The 19,308-nt window shown below is 45.3% G+C and overlaps 1 protein-coding gene across 1 annotated transcript in view; it reads left to right on the top strand.

The window, feature by feature from the left end:
• The window catches only part of odad3 (outer dynein arm docking complex subunit 3), a 65,819-nt gene that overhangs the window by 34,729 nt on the left and 11,782 nt on the right, over nucleotides 1-19,308 (top strand). Inside the window, exons 7-9 of the mRNA XM_059992189.1 lie at nucleotides 16,693-16,815; nucleotides 18,412-18,555; nucleotides 18,997-19,157. Of these exons, the coding sequence (XP_059848172.1) occupies nucleotides 16,693-16,815; nucleotides 18,412-18,555; nucleotides 18,997-19,157 (428 nt within the window). The remainder of the gene's footprint in view (nucleotides 1-16,692; nucleotides 16,816-18,411; nucleotides 18,556-18,996; nucleotides 19,158-19,308) is intronic.

The raw sequence follows: 19,308 nt of genomic DNA, 5'->3' as shown, positions 1-19,308 counted from the left end.
CCGGTGAGATAGTGCCTCCAGTGCCTAATAGCTTCCACTATGGCCTGGGCTTCTTTCTCCACCGCGGAGTGCCGAATTTCAGAGCCTTGAAGGGTACGAGAGAAGAATGCTACCGGCCTTCCTGTCTGATTGAGGGTAGCAGCCAGCGCAAAGTCAGAGGCGTCACTCTCTACTTGGAAGGGAATGGTCTCGTCCACCGCATGCATCGTTGCTTTGGCAATGTCCCTTTTAATGCGGCTGAAGGCCGCGCGGGCCTTGGCTGAGAGGGGAAATGCGGTGGACTTGACCAGGGGGCGGGCCTTGTCTGCGTAGTGAGGGACCCATTGGGCGTAATAGGAAAAGCCCAGGCACTGTTTGAGGGCTCTGAGGGTGGTGGGAAGAGGGAGTTCCAAAGAGGGTGCATATGGTCGGGGTCAGGGCCAATGACCCAGTTCTCCACGACGTTACCAAGGATAGCAAGTCGGGTGGTTCCAAACACACACTTGTCCCTGTTAGAGGTAAGGTTAAGAGCTTTGGCCGCTTGGAAAAATCGTTGGAGGTTAGTGTCGTGATCCTGCCAGTCGTGACCGCAGATGGTGATGTTATCCAGATATGGGAATGTGGCCTTCAGTTGGCACTGGTCCACCGTCCGGTCCATTTTCCTCTGGAAGACAGAGACACCATTCGTGACACTGAACGGGATGCGCAGGAAGTGATAGAGCCTGCCACCCACCTCAAAGGCGGTGTAGGGGCGGTCCTCCGGGCAGATGGGGAGCTGGTGGTAAGCGGATTTCAGGTCTGTGGTCGAGTACACCTTGTACTGAGCTATCTGATTGACCATGTCCGCGATGTGGGGTAGGGGGTCCGCGTCAAGCTGCGGGAACCTATTGATGGTCTGGCTATAGTCCACGACCATCCTATTTTACTGCCTGGTCTGAACAACGACCACCTGGGCCCTCCAAGGACTTGTGCTTGGTTTAATGATCCCCTCCCTGAGTAGCTGCTGCACCTCCAACTTAATGATGTGCACCTTTGGGGTGAGGCCTTGAGTGGCCCCTGTGGATGTCTGATTCCTTGGTATTGACTCCAACTGAAGCATCGCGGGAGATCAGAGCACTGAGACAGCGGGAGGCTTCTGCACTCGAGCGATCGCTCCCTCTCTCTCAATGGTGTGGGGAGGGGGAGACATTCTGCTGGTTCCTGAGGTGAACTATATATACCTGTCTGGACACGCCCCTCTGCTGACTGCTCCTGTGGCTCCTCCCACTGACCCCTGTATAAAGCAGATTGGAGTCACTGCTCCCCCCTCAGTCTCCAGGATGTTGTGTGGTGGTCTCTTGCTGCTAATCGTGGTCTCTTGAAGCTAATAAAAGTTTATCGTTCGCCTCCTGTCTCCGAGAGTTATTTGATGGTGCATCAATTTTATTAGATATAATATCTAATATGATATCAAAAACGGCCGGTCGGCAAGCTCCAACAGCAGGAACCCACCTCTGAGAAGAACCGCAGTTAGACCGCAGCTGTAGATCACAGACCCCAGCCACTTCGAAAAGGAAAAAAAAATACACCAAAGAGAGGAATTTAAGCTGTTTTGCAAATGAGCTCAAAGAAGTCACCCTCTGACGCCATTAATTCAATTCAAGTTTAATTGTCATTCAACCATAGATGAATGCTCACGAAACGAAACAGCGTTACTCTGGGATCAAGGTGCAAAACACAGCACCAACAGTCACGCACAGCACAAGGCACACAAAAGCGTGTATAAGATGGAAAGACATGGCCACTCAATAAAAGAGTCCAAACTCAAGTCATCCAACACCACCGGAACCTGCAGACAACCACAGCGGAGCTTGTCTTCTGCCGAGCAAACACTGGCGGGGCAGGTGGGGGCAGCACCAGCAACACCGACTCCGACACCTCTCTCCTGGCAACTCTAAACAGCTGATACCGCAACTTGCGGTCTAGCCCTCGCACATAGAAGATAGCCAGCACGTATCGGAACAACACACACAAGATGCTGGAGGAACTCAGCAGGCCAGGCTGCATCCACGGAAAAAAAGGCACTGTCGACGTTTCGGGTCGAGATTCTTCAGCAGGACTGGAGATTCTCTCCAGCCCGAAAGCTGCACCTCGTTGACCCTGGTGGAGCGCACTGTAAACAGGTGACACCACAGCATGAGGAGCTGAGCCCAACTGAGTGCCAGCAAAATCTGCAGCCCACCACAATACAGCTCGCCTTCTGCCAAGCAAACATCGGGGGCACACAGACCCCAGCCTGGACACCACACCACACCGCCCCGGGGCAGTGCCAGCTCGATGCTGCCAATCAAATGCAGTCTTTCACAAACTGGTCCACAAATTCTGATTAGTTTGGACTTGGCTCATGAATTGTCCATATTACTTCTAGTTCACGAGTTGAACTTTCATATCGTTAATGTTGTCATATGTCAGCCATCTACCTACCTACACAATGAACCGTAGCACGCTCGTGAACCAGATCCCTAGCTATGGGTAAATAGTTCTACTGCCTTGTGGGCAGCCTCGGGAGAGACAAAGACTACAGGAGTGGACCCAGAGCGAATCCGGAGTGGAGCCCGTAAGGCAGCTGGACGTCATTGAACATCCTTCCGGCAGCTCCTGCAGCCAAGCTGGTGCCAAATGTATAGCTTCATAAGCCTTCCTTTGGACTACGCTGGTGAGACCGAGAGGGGCAGCTTGACAACTGGGCATCTCAGGATCTACATACCTTCTGCCCAGGCTTATGATAATGATCATCATCACCCATTGTCCTTTGAGACAGACAGATGCCAACCACCTGAACTCCATATTTGAGCATACTGATGTCCCAGCAAATCTTTGAAGATGAGAGTTATCCTTTCCTCTGGCTTCAGATTCCTTACTTAAATCACTGTGTTGAATAAAAATTATGGGAACACCGGGCTCTTGGTAGATACTGGCATTGGCTTCCTCATGTTAAAATTCTCCAGTGTGAGAGTGGAAGTGGTCCTCTCCTGTTCTACAAAGGTCTGTTGCATGAAATTGGAGCCTGACTCCTCCAGGCCACTTGCCACATGTATTCTTTTTAACAAGCCTGATATTTCTGACATACTGTCTGTTGTGCAATCATTTCACTACGTATCCCCACTAAATTGTACTGAATGCTTCCCCGTCATGAGATTCATCTAAGTACTTGGATTCATCACTTCTTCAGTGGGTTCCAAAACACCTTAACGACCCTCTCCTTCTGCCCAGTTAAGCTGAGCACAAGACCTTTCTCTCTGCTGTGCCACTCGCCAATTATGAATGAACACCAAAGCTCTTGTATAAACTAAAGATGTGTACGTGTGCCTAGCTTTCTGTATGAGGATGTGGATGTGCAGTGTAGGACAGAATGTATTTGGAAATCCTACAAGCTGTGGGCAGACCCACAGAGACATTCCTCTAGGATAACGCAGGGTGGATGGGTGGGGGGGGGGAGGGCAGGATGAGCACCCCACCAAAAAAGACCTACGAATGTCAACCTTTGCAAACAGATCATTAATTACGAGTGAGAGATGCTTTTGCGACTAGGTCTGCAAGAACTCCTGTTGCCTAAAAATGTATCAGGCCAAGATGAACTTCCTGCAGCGTTTGGGATTCACTCCTGGTGAGACACAGGAGGAGCCCGGCCCGGAGTCACCCCACATTGCCCAGAACCTCCAAGCACCGGAAACTCCCGTTCCAGGCACAGTAGCAGAATATCAGTGGGTTAAGTGGCCTCCAGCAAGCCATCGAAGGGAGTGGCTGCAGTTTGAGAAGGACGTAGTCCATATCATTGAGGCAAAAGCCATGGACTATGTCAGTAGATGACTCCAGACCTTGCCAACTTTCATTGTCATCTTTGCTACTGAGGGATTCATCCTAGTGGAGAAGAAAGCCAGCAGAGCTCCCAACACAATGAACCATAGAGTGGCCAAAATACACCAGGTACAGCTGGAACTCTGATACCTGGCTAGGCAGTCTTGGGGGCGCGAGTGAAGAAAAGAAAGCACCACTTGCCGAGCTTCATAACACCCTCAAGAACTTGGGTTTTTACATTGTGCAAGGCAAAAGGGCATAGACGATAGCAAAGAGAAAGAGCCAAGAGTCGAGCTGCCTTTATTGTGAACCCCTATAGATGCACTTAGCAACCGCTAGGACAGAATCATAGTGGTCACCTCGCGTACTCCAAACAAGAGATGGATCTACACCTTCAGAACCTTCTCTGCCACTGAGAGAGGGTGCAGGAGCTAGAACTCCAAAGCGCCCCAGTATATCCTCCTCCTGCTACATTGACTGCAACTGGAAGGCAATCCAGAAAGTAGTCCGAGCAGCCAGTGCTAGTTCAGCCCCTAGTCCCAGCGGAATACCTTGCAAAGTGTACAAGCACAGCCCTAAGCTCCTCCAGCTACTTTGGAAATTCTTCAGGGTTATCTGTCATAGGGGAAAGGTCGCAGAACAGTGGATGTGTGTAGAGGGTGTATGGATCCCCAAAAGAGGAGAACTCCAAGGATATTGATCAGTTTAGATCCACCTCGCTGCTCATTGTGGAAGGGAAGATATTTTTCAGTATCATTTCCTGTCACCAGACCGAGTTTCTCCTCAAAAATGGCTACATTGATACATCCGTACAGAAAGGAGGGGTTCCCAGGGTGCCTGGGACACACAGATGTGGTTTTCCAGCTGATCAAGGAGGTATGTAAGGGAAAGAGAGACCTAGCAGTACTAAGGCTAGACCTTGCCAATACTTAGGGCTATTACCACAGAAGTTGGTGATGATCCCCCCTGAACCAACATCATGCTCTGACGAAGATAAAGGACCTCATCCAGAACTACTGTGGGAACTTCAGATTGAGAGTCTCCTCAGGAATGACCATATCACAGTGTTAGCGGCCTGCGAAGGGTATTCTAACTGGATATACACTCTTAGTGATCCTCCTTTACCTGGTCATGAATACGCTGGTTAAGGCAGCCCAAGTGGAGTGTAGAGGCCCTCTGACTGAACCAGGCATACAACCACCCCAAAAAAAGCCTTCATCGATGACCTCACGATGACAACTACATCAGTCCCTGATAGTAGACGGATCCTTCAGGGGCTAGGCAAGGAGCATGGGCAAGGGTGACCTTTAAGCCAGAGAAATCCAGGACTCTGGTGTAAAAGAAAAGCAGACTTGTGGGCAAATTACATTTCTCCCTGAATGTATTGCTATCCTAACAACTCTCTGAGAAATCAGTCAGAAGCCTGAGGAAGTATTTGACTGCAGCCTCAGAGATGTGGCTTACATCCAGAAGACCATCAAGAAGTCTGGCTCACTTGTATGGACGAGCGAGGCCTACCTAGCAAGATCAAGGCCTGGATCTACCAGCCTTCATCCGCCTTCACAGCCATTGAGTTCAAAGTAACTTTGTCTGCCTGTTCCGCTATTGAGGTCTTGGTTGGATTGTTCTTTGTCAGGAACCTCACCCTTGACCTTACTGCCATGGGTGACCCTACCAGGAGCATAGCTCCAGACGGCATCGCTCTCGGGATCACAGGATCACACAAGCTTCTCCACCACGACGAGGTGACAATCCACGGAGGAGGCCGGTATATGAGGTACCCATGTCAACAGTTTAGGGTCTTGAAAGAAAACTCTTTTTCTTTTCCTTTTAATTTTATCCTCAAACGGACTGCCCAATCTTTCTTTTCTTTTTTTTTGTTTTAGTTTAGGTTAGTGGTTTTTTTCTTTTTATTAAAATTTCCAATCTTTTTTTTATGATTTGTTAAGAGTTGTGGTGTCTTGATTATATTGTATACATAACAGCATAACATTTTACCTATCTGATTTTGACAATATATACTTTTTTTTTACTGCTGTTTATACATCTTTTGTATTATTTGTTTGCTAAACTTCTCCTCTGATTTGTATATTTTTTACTGGAAAATCAATAAAAAGATTGAAAAATGAAATGAAATGAAAAATCGATAGCTACCTTGGAAGATGGCTGAGCCTCCCACATAGCCTGAGCAGCATTGCTCATTATGAAACGTAAAAACGTTAGAAAACCTACAGCACAATACAGGCCCTTCAGCCCACAAAGTTGTGCCGAACACATCCCTACCTTAGAAATTACTAGGTTTGCCCATACTTTTCTAAGCTACTTAGAAAGGAAGAGGAATAAACAAAAACTTCCCTCAGCAGCCTGGATGAGCAATTTATGGTCGCCCATGTAAGAGAATTTATGCTGTATAGACAATCCAGCAACCGCAATACCTTGGCAGCTGGCATTGAGATCCGTACAGGCAGGAAGTGGAAGACCCAGCGGTCAGTGGAGATGCCTGAGTCACAGCTGAGGCACATGACTCTGGTAGTGACAGTGACATCTGGTCAGGCTTCCCTGCAGCCTAATGCAACAGGGCCCAGAGCAGGGAGGGTTGTAAACTGATCCAGGAAGAGATGCAAGCAGCTGTGAAGGAAATGCTCACCACCAGGATGATAGGAAAGGGGCAACAGGAAGCTTGGGCAAGGTGGGAGAGTGCGCTGAAGCGGAAGATCTCCTGGCCCAACATCTGGCAGGCCGATCCTGAGCGCACAAAGTTCATAATCCAGGCTATGTACGACATCCTGCCTAGTCCAGCGAACATTTTTGCTGGGGACAAAAGCAAGGCACCATCATGTCCTCTCTGCCTTGGCGGAGGGACCCTGGAACACATCCTCAGTAGCTGCCCAAAAGCCCTGGGAGAAGTCCGCTAACACCTTGCCATGATCAGGGGCTGAAGGTAGTGACAGAAAATACCTCCTTTGTCACTAACAACAGCAAGCAGTTCCACCAACTTAGAAACCCCATAGCCTTTGTCAGTGCTAGATACCCACCACAGCCTCGCCCCAGATCACCAGCGGGCTTGCTCATCGCGACGTCTGACAGGCAACAGAAAGTCGATCTTGAAAGTTCCCTGACTTTATCACATCATGATCCCTGAGACGTGACATGGTCATTCTGTCAGATGGTCAAGGTAGAACTGACAGTGCCTTGGGAAGGATTGACGAGGCATTTGAGCGTTAGAAGGCTAATTAACAGGAGCTGGTGGGGAATTGGCAAAGACAGGGCTGGAGGGCACAATGTGAACCTATAGAGGCGGGATGTAGTGATTTTGCTGCCCGTTCACTCTGCAGAACCTACCCTCTCTTTGTCATCACGGAAGCTGCCAGAGAAGAACCATTAGGACCATCACAGAGGCTCCAGATGGCCGTGGATCGAGAGGTGTGACCCATGGACCAGTGCTGCTGGGACACAAACCAGGACCTGACAAGCCCTGGCTGGGTCACTTGGGCAAGTGTGTCTGTTGTTGAAAGGCCGGAAACACTTGACGACCCCAGGTTACATCGCTGATGATGTGTCCCAGTGTACCTAAGTTGTATCTCAGCATCATTTTTGTATGGGGACGTGGCCGTGTAGTGTTAGAGAAGTGTGTGTTTGAGGACTGGTATGCGATGAGTCTCAGTGTACAGGACAATTGAATGGCAAGTGGAATTGTAGATCTCTCCTCTGACGTGGTGAGACTGTCTGACGTTAATCAGTTCAGTTTTGCTCAGCTGGCAGCTGGTAAGTGGTTTTTGCATTCCTGAGTTTGGTCTGAACCCACAAGTGACAGTATGCAAGACGTGGCAGGGAATTAGTGAGAGTATGATACACAATGGTGAAAACTATTGCACTCTAACAGGACTTCTGCGTGCTATATCTAACAATCTTTAACCTTTAAATGGAACACTGATCTCTCTCTCTCCTCCTACAGGTGGTCAATCTTCTTTGCATTTCCTTCTAACTCTAAACGTCACTTACTTACCAAGCCTACCATTTGGTACGTCTACATAAAATGCTGACGTAAGAAAGCAGCATCCATCATCAGAGATCCCCACAACCCAGGTCATGCTCTCTTCTCACTGCTGCCGACAGGTAGAAGATGCAAGTGCCTCAGGACTCACACCACCAAGTTCAAACACAGTTACTCAATATTTATGCTCTTGAATGAAAGAGGATAACCACACTCAACTTCCCTTGTGCCCGTCATTGATATGTTTGCACAAACTATGATATCACTATTAAGGACTCTGTTTTCTCATTATCTCCTGTTCTCATTCTTTATTGCTACTTATTTTTATCTGCATTTGCACAGATTGTTGTCTTCTGCACTCTAGATGGTCTTGTTGTCATTATCTTGTCATTATCTTCATTGATCCTGTTGTAGTTACTACCCTATAGATTTGCTAAGTATGCCCACAGGGAAATGAATCTCAGGGTTGTATATGGTGCCATATATGTATTTTGATAATAAAATTTACTTTGAACTTTGAAGTCCAACACCTGGTGCTATGAGCAAGAAAAGCTCACCAGCATCTCCCTGTCTCAGGAGGCTAAAAGAAATTTGTCATGTCCTCTTTGACCTTTGCCGACGTACCATTCTGCCCAGACGCAAAATATGATGTGGCGACTGCTCTACTTGGGACCAGTTGTGACCACAGTTCAGCACACTAGAGGAAGCCATCTTCCCCTCCATGGACACTTCTTCCTGTCTCAGTAAGGCAGCCAACATCATCAAAGACCACACCCGTCCCAGACATTCTCTCTTCCCCCACCCCCCCACTCCTACTGGACAGAAGATGCACAAGCTTGAAAGGACCATCAGGCTCAAGGATAGCTTCTATCCCACTTTTATAAAACTATTCATCCACTCCCTGGTTTCAGAAGATGGACTTTTGGCTCATTTTGGCCTTGCACCTTACTGTGTACATGCACTGCATTTCCTCTGTAACTGTGACACTTCCTCTGCACTCTGTTAATGTCTTACCTTCTACTACCTCAGTACACTGTTGTAATGAAATCATCTGTACAGACAGAATGCATGACATGCTTTTCTTAAATAATTGGTTTAATTGGTAAATTGGATTATTCAATCAATAGAAAGCACCACTCAAGTTATTCTGTTTCTGACTTCTTGCAAGGTGTCCTCAATTACATTTTAACCTTTAACTGCAACTGTATCTCTCTGCCAACACATGGATGTGATTTTTGGGTTATTATTTGACTAACGCAGCCTTGCTGTTTGAATGCACCATCTGCGTATTGTTAGATTCCATTTAGGAATGCATGGTGTTCAACTATCAGGAATTTCTTTCATCAGAGGATGGTGATTCTGTGGAATTCATTTCCACAGATGTCTCTGGAGGTTGTCCAATAGACCTAATTCTGTTCCTATGTCTTATGGTCTATCAGCACAACAATGATGATTTTATGAGAAAAAGTTCTTTTTTGAACTTATCTGCAATTTGGAACTTATTAACAAACATTTTCCGCCTATATTCACACCATCAAACTTCCTTTGAGGGCAGACAGTATGCAGTCATTCTGTTGTTTTTTACATCAGTGGCTTGTAACATAGCGTTTGGCCAGAGTACACTGAACTTACGCAGGCAAGAAAATCTGCAGATGCTGGAAATCCAAGCACACACACGAAATGCTGGAGGAACCTAGCAGGCCAGGCAGCGTCTGTGGGAAAGGGTAAACAGTCAAAGTTTTTTAGGTGGAGACCCCTGATCAGAGTTCCTTTCCAGTTTAGAGTCTGGTTCAAAGCTTCAGCTCTGACGCAGCACCTAGAGCTAGGAGTTTCAATTGATCCTTAGGTCAGTTTCTGGGTTGGCTGTATATTCTTGCTGCAGGCATCTCAAAGAGACAATTGGCACAAAGCCAAGCACCAAACAGCTGCAAGTGGTATGGTTCAGGGATAGCAGAGAGCAAGAAAAAGAGCAAGAAACATCTCAAGATGGTGAAATCTTTGACATATTGGTCCATGTTTTTAGCATCACGGAGATCCTGAATACTAGCTTTGTACCATTACAACTGAAGGTCCCGTGACTTAAAGGACTTCTCACTAGTAGTAAGTTTTGTCGACTAAAATTCCCATTCTGTCAACTCATCACCCCCCACCCCCTTTCCCTTCCAGCCATCCCCTTGGTAACACACTGTCACAGACTGGCATGCCTGATGTGTTGGCCAAGCACCACCAGGGAAGCAAAACCTCACTGAGAACGATGATCATGAGAGGAGCTTTACTTATTAGGAAGTGACAGTATTAACTTGACAGACAGTAGAGGACAATAACAGTCCTCTGGCCCACTGTGTTTGTTCAGTTATTCAAAGGATCCAAAGTACACTTATTATCAAAGCATGTATGCAGTATGCAACCCTGAGATTCGTCTTCCCACAGACGGTCATGAAACAAAGAAGAACCATGGAACAGATTCAAAGAAAAACATCAAATTCCCTCCCGCCCACATCCAAACGGCAAAAAAAGTGTAAAAACACAGAATACAAAACAAAAGAAAAACACTAAAGGCATATTTCAGGTCAGCTCATAAGAACATAAGCAATTGGAGCAGGAGCCTGCCCCACCATTCAATAAGATCACGGCTGATCTGACCATTGACCCATCTCCACCATCCTGCCTTTTCCCCATAACTCTTCATTTCCCTACCATGCAAAACTCTATCTATCCAACCTGGTCTTATGTATATTTACTGACTTAGCCTCCACCGCTTCAACGGGCAGAGAATTTCACAGATTTACCACTCTTTGGAAAAAGCAGTTCCTCCTCATCTCCATCCTAAATCTACTTTGAATCTTGAGGCTATGTTCCCCTAGTTCTAGTCTCACCTATCAGTGGAAACAACATTCCTGACTATTTTATCTATCCCTTTCATAACTTTATATGTTTCTATATGATCTCCGCTCATTCTTCTGAATTCCAGTGAGTACAGTCCCAGCTGACTCAATCTCTCCTCATAGTCTAACCCCCTCATCTCTGGAATCAACCTGGTAAACCTCCTCTGCACCACCTCCAAAGCCAGTATGTTCTTCCTCAAGTGAGGAAACCAGAACTACATGCAATACTCCAGATGTGGCCTCACCAGTACCCTGTACAGTTCCAGCATAACCTCCCTGCTCTTAAATTCCCTCTAGCAATGAAGGCCAACATCCGATTTGCCTTCTTGTTAGCCTACTGCACCTGCAAACCAACCTTTAGTGATTCATGCACAAGCACTCCCAAGTCACTCTGCACTGCAGCATTCTGTAATTTTTTTTTCCATTTGAATAATAATCTGACCTTCCATTTTTCCTTCCAAAGTGGATGACCTCACATCTACCAACATTGTACTCCATCTGCCAGACCCTTGCCCACTCACTTAACCTGTCTATATCTCTCTGCAGACTCTTCGTATCTTCTGCACAATTTGCTTTACCACTCAATTTAGTGTCATCAGCAAACTTAGATACACTACACTCGGTCCCCTCTTCCAGATCATTAATGTATATCATGAACAGTTGCAGGCCCAGCACCAACCCCTGCAGTACACTGCTCACCACTGATTGCCAACCAGAGTAACGTTTATGTATCCCAACTCTCTGCTTTCTCTTACTTAACCAATCCCCTATCCATGCTAATACATCACCCCAACTCGGTGCATCCTTATCTTATGGATAGGTCTTTTACATGGCATCTTATCAAATGCCTTCTGGAAATCTAAGTAAATAACGTCCATCTGTTCCCCTCTATCCACTGCTCTTGTTGTATCCTCAAAGAACTCCAGTAAGTTTGTCAAACAGGACCTGCCTTTGCTGACTCTATGCTGCGTCTGCTTGATGGATCCATTTCTTTCCAGATGCCTCACTATTACTTCTTTAATGATAGCTTCAAGCATTTTCCCAACTACAGATGTTAATCTAATTGGCCTATAGTTACCTGCCTTTTAGCTACATCCTTTTTTGAACAGTGGCATGACATTTGCCATCTTCCAATCTGCCAGAAACTCCAGAGAAGTTCAGTAAATCATCACCAAAGCCTCTACTAACTTCTGCCATTTATTCCAGTACCCTGGGATGCATTCCATCAGGACCAGAGAACTTGTCTATCTTTAGGCCCACAAGTTTGCTCAGCACAACCTCTTTATTGATAGCTATTATATCGAGCTCCTCACCTCCCATTGCATCTATCACATCTCTCTTTGGCATATTAGATGTGTCCTCCACCATGAAGACTGACACAAAATAGTCATTCAAAGCCTCAGCCATTTCCTCATTACCCAATATCACTGCCCCCTTCTTGTCCTCCATGGGACCTACATTCACTTTGGCCACCCTTTTCCACTTTATATAATTATAAAAACTTTTACTATCCATTTTTATGTTTTGTCCTGGTTTATTTTCACAATTTAGTTTCCCTTTCTTAGTGGTTCTGTGTTGATTTTTAAAGTTTTCCCAATCTTCCAATTCCCCACTACTCTTGGTGACTTTGTATGCACGAGCTTTTAGTTTGATGTCTTCTTTTATTTCCTTAGTTATCCAATGCCGGAACTCCCCACCCTTACTGTCTTTGCTTTTAACTGGGATATTATTTTGTTCAGCACGGTGAAAAATCTCTTAGAAAGTTTTCCACTGTTCCTCAACTGTCCCACCAAATAGCCTGTGTTCCCACTCTACACTATCCAACTCCTCCCTCATCCCATTGTAGTCTCCATTGTTTAGGCATAATACACTGGTTTTAGATTGGACTATTGCACCCTCCATTTATATGAGAAATTCAACCATACTGTGATCACTCTTTCCAAGAGGATCCCTAACTACAAGATCACTAATTTTACCCACCTCATTGCACAGAACCAGATCTAAGACAGCACATTCCCTTGTAGGTTCAGTATAACATGCTGTTCAAGAAAGCTACCACGGATACATTCTGTGAAATCCTCCTCAAGACTGCTTTGACCAACTTGATTCACCCAGTCCATGTGCAAATTAACATTCCCCATGATAACTACTGTTCCGTTCTTACCTGCCTCAGATATTTCTGTTTATTGCCTGTGCCACTGTAATGTTATTATTTGGTGGCCAATAGAGAACTCCCACCAGTGATTTTTTTCCCCTTTACTATTCTTAATTTCTACCCAGGTGGATTCAACACTGCTCCATAGATCTTATATTGTCTCTCACTATTGCCCTGATCTCATCTTTAATTAAGAGTGCCACCCCATCTCCCTTACCTTCCTGCCTATCCTTCTGTATTACCTGATATCCATGGATATTTAATTCCCAATCCTCTCCACCCTGCAACCACGTCTCTGTAATGGTCACTCATACCTCTTTGTACTGATTTATGCCGCAAGTTCACTGACCTTGTTTCGAACATTACAGGCATTCAAATGAAGTGCCCTTATACTCTTGGTGCTTTTAAAATCTTGTAATCTTTTATTCTCTTCCATTTGACTTTTCTTCACTCTTACTTCTCTCTTTTTTTTCTTTTTCTTTATCCTTATTCACACTTTTCTTTTTTACTTTATCTCTACCTCTCCAATCTGGTGAACTCACCCTCCCTACTACTTAGTTGAAAGCCCTATCCACAGCCATTATGTGATTCACTAGGATCCAGGTCCCATCATGGTTCAGGTGGAGCCCATCCCAATGGAAAAGTTCCCTCCTTCCCCAATACTGGTGCCAGTTTCCCATGGATTCAAACCCACTTCTCCCACACCGATCTTTGAGCCACACATTTAACTCTAATCTTATTGACCTTATGCCAATTTGCACGTGGCTCAGGTAATAATCCAGAGATTGCTACCTTTTCGGTTCTGCTTTTTAATTTAGTCCCTAGCTGCTCAAATTACCTCTTTCCTCGTTCTACCTATGTCGTTGGTACCCACATGGACCACGACAACTGGATCTTTCCCATCCCACTGCAAATTCCTCTGCAGGTCAGATAAGATGTCCCGGACCTGGGCACCAGCCTTCAGGATGCTCTATCCTTGAAGCAGAGAACTCTGTGAATTCCCATGACTATACTATCCCCAATTACCTCTACATTTCTCTTCTATCCCCCCTCTTGAATGGCTCCCCGAACTACGGTGCCACAGTTAGTTTGTTCATCCTTCCTACAGCCCCCCCCCCCTCTCATCCACGCAGGGAGCGAGAATCTCAGACCTGTTGGGCAAGCTCAAGGGCTGAGGCTCCTCCAGCACCTTCTCTTCAGATCCTACTACCCGCCTCACTCACAGTCACACCCTCTAGTCCCTGACACAGACTGAATTTGAGGCAGCTAATCTAATGGGTGTGACTACCTCCTGAAACAGAGAATCCAGGTAACCCTCCTCCTCCCTGATGTGCCGCAGTGGTTGAAGCTCAGATTCCAGGTCATCAGCTCTGAGCCTGAGTTCCTCGAGCAGCCAACACTTGCTGCAGATGTGGTCACCAGGAACCACAATGGGGTTTACCAGCTCCCACATCATGCAGCTACAGTACATCACCCGGTCCTGCATCTTCCCTACTTTACTTAATTAGCTGTAATTTAGTGACAATTTATTGGACCACTACAAAAGCCTTACTTGCTAATTACCTGTCCCTCTTCTCCAAAGCCTCATCCCCACTCCTACACTGGCCCACTCACACAATGGCCGCTCTGCTTTGACCCTGCTTTACTTTTATTTGCTCCTGCTAATGAATCGCAAATCCATTGGTCCGCTGCTAATGCTCCAATCCCCACGAACTACTCCTTTTTAAAACTCTTCTCCTCAACCTGTGCGACATTCTCTCTCTCTGCAAATCAGTCGGTCTGCCGCCAACGCCAGGAGTTCATTATCTGCAAGCCGCCCCGGTTCAAAAATCACCCAAAAAATAGGAAAAAAATGGAGCAACCAGGAAAATAGAAGGTGTTGATTAAACCTTGCCCTGGTACCATCGTGGGAGAGGGAGACTTCAAACGCAAGGACTTTCCTTTGGGAGTGTCGAGCAAGAGAGAGCGAGATACCGTCACACGCAGATACCCTCCTAGTAGACGGCACTGAACTCTCACTCGCCTTTGTATCGGCCGCGATGTCATGATGCCGGTTTAAACCGCCCATCTGCCTGCATGTGGTGAATACTGTCCCTCTCAACTCTCAACCCATTCACCTGTTTGCCTAGATACCTCTTAAGTGTTGCCATCACATCTGTTTCCTCCACTATTTCCAGTACCAAGTTCCTGGCATCTAAAAAATTGCCCCACACACACCTTTTAAACTTTTCTGCATAATCTTAAAGCAATGCCATGTAATATTTAACATTTCTCCCCTGGTAAATTGACTCTATCTACGCTCTCCGTGCCTGTCATAATTTTATATACTTTTTATCATGTCACCGTTCAGCATCTGATGCTTCATCAACCTCCCCTTATACCTAATCATCTCCAATGCAGGCAACATCTTGGTGAACTTTAAATTCCTCAATGTTATTATTTTGGAAAAACTGTTCTGGGCCTTCCAGGTAAGTGCAATTACAATGAAAGCACAGCAGAGCCTCTACTTCCTTAGGAGTTGGCATCTTGAACTTTGACAAACTTCTTTCGATCTGCAGTGGGGAGTGTACTGACTGGCTGCATCAAAGTCTGGTATGGAAACACCAATGCCCTTGAGTGGAAAATCCTACAAAAAGTAGTTGGTATGGCCCAGTCTATCAGGGGTAAAGCTCTCCCCACCATCTACATGAAATGCTGTCATGGGAAAGCAGCATCCATCATCAAGACAGGCTCTCTTCTCACTGCTGACATCAGGAAAAAGGTACGGGAGCATCAGGACTCGCACTACTAAGTTCATGAACAGTTAGTTATTAACCCTCAACCATTAGGCTCCTGAACCAAAGGGATAACTTCATTTGGCCCATCACTGAACTGTTCCCAAACTGACTCTTCATCTCATGCTCTCAATATTTATTTGTTTGTTTGTTTATTCTTTCATCCTCTATTTGCACAGTTTGTTGGCTTTTGCACACTGATTGAACACCCTGGTTGGTATGGTCTTTCATTAATTCTATTATAGTTATTACTCTATAGATTTATTGAGTATGCCCACAATTAAGCTAAATTAAATTAACTTGTACATGGTGACACATATGTATTTTGATAGTAAGTTTACTTTGAGCTTTGATTTACTTTTGAACTTTGAATCTCTTCTGCACCTCTCCTAATATTCCATATTCCTCTAGCAGTGCGGTGACCAGAACAGCACACAATATTTTTAAAGTTTTATGCTGTCGCAACATGATTTCTCAGGTTTCATGCTCAATACCCCAACTGATGAAGGCAGGCATGCCCTGCCAGCCTATCTTTTAGCGTTGCCACTTCTGGAGAGCTATGGACTTGCACCCCAAGATCCCACCGTTACTGCAATTGGAAAGTTTAATTCTGAATTTGCAGATTGACTCAGCACAAGTGAGCAGTTGACCAATATCTTAACACTCCTAATATAGAGCTATTGAATCCGTGGAGCCGTGTTTTGGATAGAGGGATGGGATTGCTATGAATGGAGGAAATGGTAGTGATAGAGAAAGTCAAGCCTACGGAATAATGGAAATGCAAGGATGAGAATTTTAAAATTGTTTTCTGGGAGCCCGTAGAAAATGTGTGGTTGGCAAAGTTGAGAAGAGAGATAATTTTTAATTGTACTCTGAGTCTGTAATGCTTTTTTTCCCAAAGAAGATTATGGTACTTTGGTGAGGGAGAGATTTTGAGAGTTCATGTATGTGGTCAGTGGCAGAAACAAATTCCCTGTAGATCTGATGATGGCCCAGCATGTTGTGTTGGTGTTCTGAACCATCATTGCTTTCATATTGAAATGGTTACCGTGTGAATTTGTTGTCCAGGCGGAACTCCGGCAGCAGGAAGAGGTTATGCAGAAGGAACGCCGGGAACGGGAAAAGGTACTCAGTGAGTACAAGAAGCTCGCCGAAGAAAAGAGAACACAAGCGGAGCGTGCAGAGAGACGAGTAAGAATCACATCGTATGGTTCTTTAATCAATGCTGCTGCTGATGAATTTATTAGAATCACAGATTGGTTCCAACATGAAGACCATTTGTCTGTTGTGTTTTACCAGCTTTCTGTAACAGTAGTCCAACTTATCCCACTCTCCAAACTCTCCCTATAGCCCTGAAAATTGCTTCCTTTTGAGTATCCTGCTCTCTTTTAAACTATAAAGGCCGTCGAATAAACTCTTCTCGGGCTTCCAGCCAGGTATCGATTTTAACTGACATTTCAATGACAAACTCTGCCAGCTTCATCATCAGTGAGGCCCGAGAGGAGTTCATTCGTCATTTACACCGGGAAAACACCAGATCCTGTGCTTTTAATTCAAGCTCCCAGAGCTAAACTCCAATATTCCCAGACAGAACACTATTCCTAAACATGGAATCATTGACATGCACCACAATGAAAGCTGTTTAAGCAAAGGAACCTCACTTTCCTGGAGCAAATCCCATTGGACTGAACTATTGCTGTCACTGTTTTGCTGTCATTGGCTCTAAGGGATTGTACAGTCGGCCCTCCTTATCCGCGGATTCCATATCCAGGGATTCAACCAACTGCGGATCAGGAAAACCCGGAAGTTCTCTCTCCAGTACTCATTGCTTGAGCATGTACAGACTATTTTTTCTTGTCATTATTCCCTAAACAATACAACATAACAACTATTTACATAGCATTTACATTATATTAGGTATTATAAGTAATCTAGAAATGACTTAAAAATACAGGCAGTCCCCAGGTTCTGAATGAGTTCCGTCCCTGAGTCCGTCTTTAAGTCAGATTTGAGGTTGGAACAGGTACATCCGGTATTATTTAGCGTCAGTTAGTCAAACGTTTTTCTTAGTACATAGTACATATTTTACCTTTCTATGCATATAAAACACTTAAGAAACATACACATTTCAATAATTTAACCACTTGCTTTGCTTAGTAATAATTGTAGCTTTCATCGGGGCAGGGCCTTTCACATTCTCCATTAAAATTGTTCCAATTGTTGACCGACTGTAACCTAACACTTTTCCAATGACCGATGGCGTTTCACCCCTTTCCGATCATTTTATTACTTCCAACTTATTTTCAATCGCGATCGTGATTATTTTCGTGAACAGAAACACTGCGGATTCAGAGCTGTACCGCCAGGTCCTAATGTCCACCACACAGAGACATATTAAATAAAGTCCAGGGTTCCGCTGGGTCCTAAGGACCACTGCAGTGATACATGTTAAATAAGGGACTTGAGCATCCACGAATTTTGGTATCCGCGGGGGATCGCAGAACCAATCCCCTGCGGGTAACTGTATACTCTTATTGCTTTGACCCTATTGATTGGTGCAGCCCTTAGTAGGACTTGATGTTCTGCTTTGCTTTGACTGATTCAGAGTCCATGGGAAACTAAGTGGATAAACTGCTGTCCATTGATCCCACATGGAGCAGCGGCACTGTGGCCTAGTAAAGAAGCCAGCGATGGCATGTTGTGAAACATGACCTATAATTAGTATGGTTGAAGAACTCCTTTAATATCTGAGGTGACGATAAACTGTTTCTGCTGTGGTTCCCTCAGGCATTGCGAGCAACTACTCATTCAGATGAGCTGCACTATGAGAGACCGGAGACTGAGGACATGGCAGCTGAGGGAAGGTCCAACAACACACTAACAGAATCCTTCCAATGGATCAAAGCAGTCACTGGTGTTACTGACGTCCAGGTGAGGAGTCTGGCCTGTTAGGGGAGAGGGTGCTCTGGAAATCAGTCAGTTATTATGTATTGGTTAATATAAGGTAATCAGTGTTGAGCCAATCCTCAATGTCTGGAAGTTTGGAAATTGACTGAACATTAATAAAATCACTTCCTTAAGACAACAATGACACAATGTGATTCTGCCACTTGATGTGAGCTCAAAGGGGAAATTCAGAGGCTGAAACAAACGGAAGAAAATTTCCTGTTAGTTTATGGGCAGTATGCATATTCATGTAGTTGGCTTGATGAGAGAAAATATTACTAGACACCAGTGAAGCCTAGGCCACTGAGCCAAACTCAGGATAAAAGTGTAAGTGATTGTTGCCGTAGAACATGACGTTGGGTGTTTGAGGGCTAGAGTTAAAATGTACAGTATATTGAGGTTTTCTGGTTTCACTGTTGACTTTAGGACATAACGAAACACTACATAATGCAGGGCGATACCTTGAAGCACCTGCAGCAACTGGAGCTGGAGAATAAGAAACAGTTGGTACAGTTAAAGGAGGAGAAGGAGAGGCTGAAGGAAGAGTATGATCATCTGAAATACTCTGGGGAAAGCAAACTCTCCAGGTATGAAGAATGCAGAATATGTAGATTACATTTCTGTTCTCCTTATCCATATCCTTGCATATAAACAACAGGAGCCCTCGCTATCGATTTTAGCAGTAATTAAGACATTGACTGTCCCAAATGCATATAACCAACACCTCCCCAGGTCTCT

The sequence above is a fragment of the Hypanus sabinus genome, chromosome 16 (genome assembly GCF_030144855.1).
Source record: "Hypanus sabinus isolate sHypSab1 chromosome 16, sHypSab1.hap1, whole genome shotgun sequence".
NCBI lineage: Eukaryota > Metazoa > Chordata > Chondrichthyes > Myliobatiformes > Dasyatidae > Hypanus > Hypanus sabinus.
The sequence above is the reverse complement of the archived record's forward strand: the minus strand, read 5'-3'. Positions and strand labels throughout refer to the sequence as shown.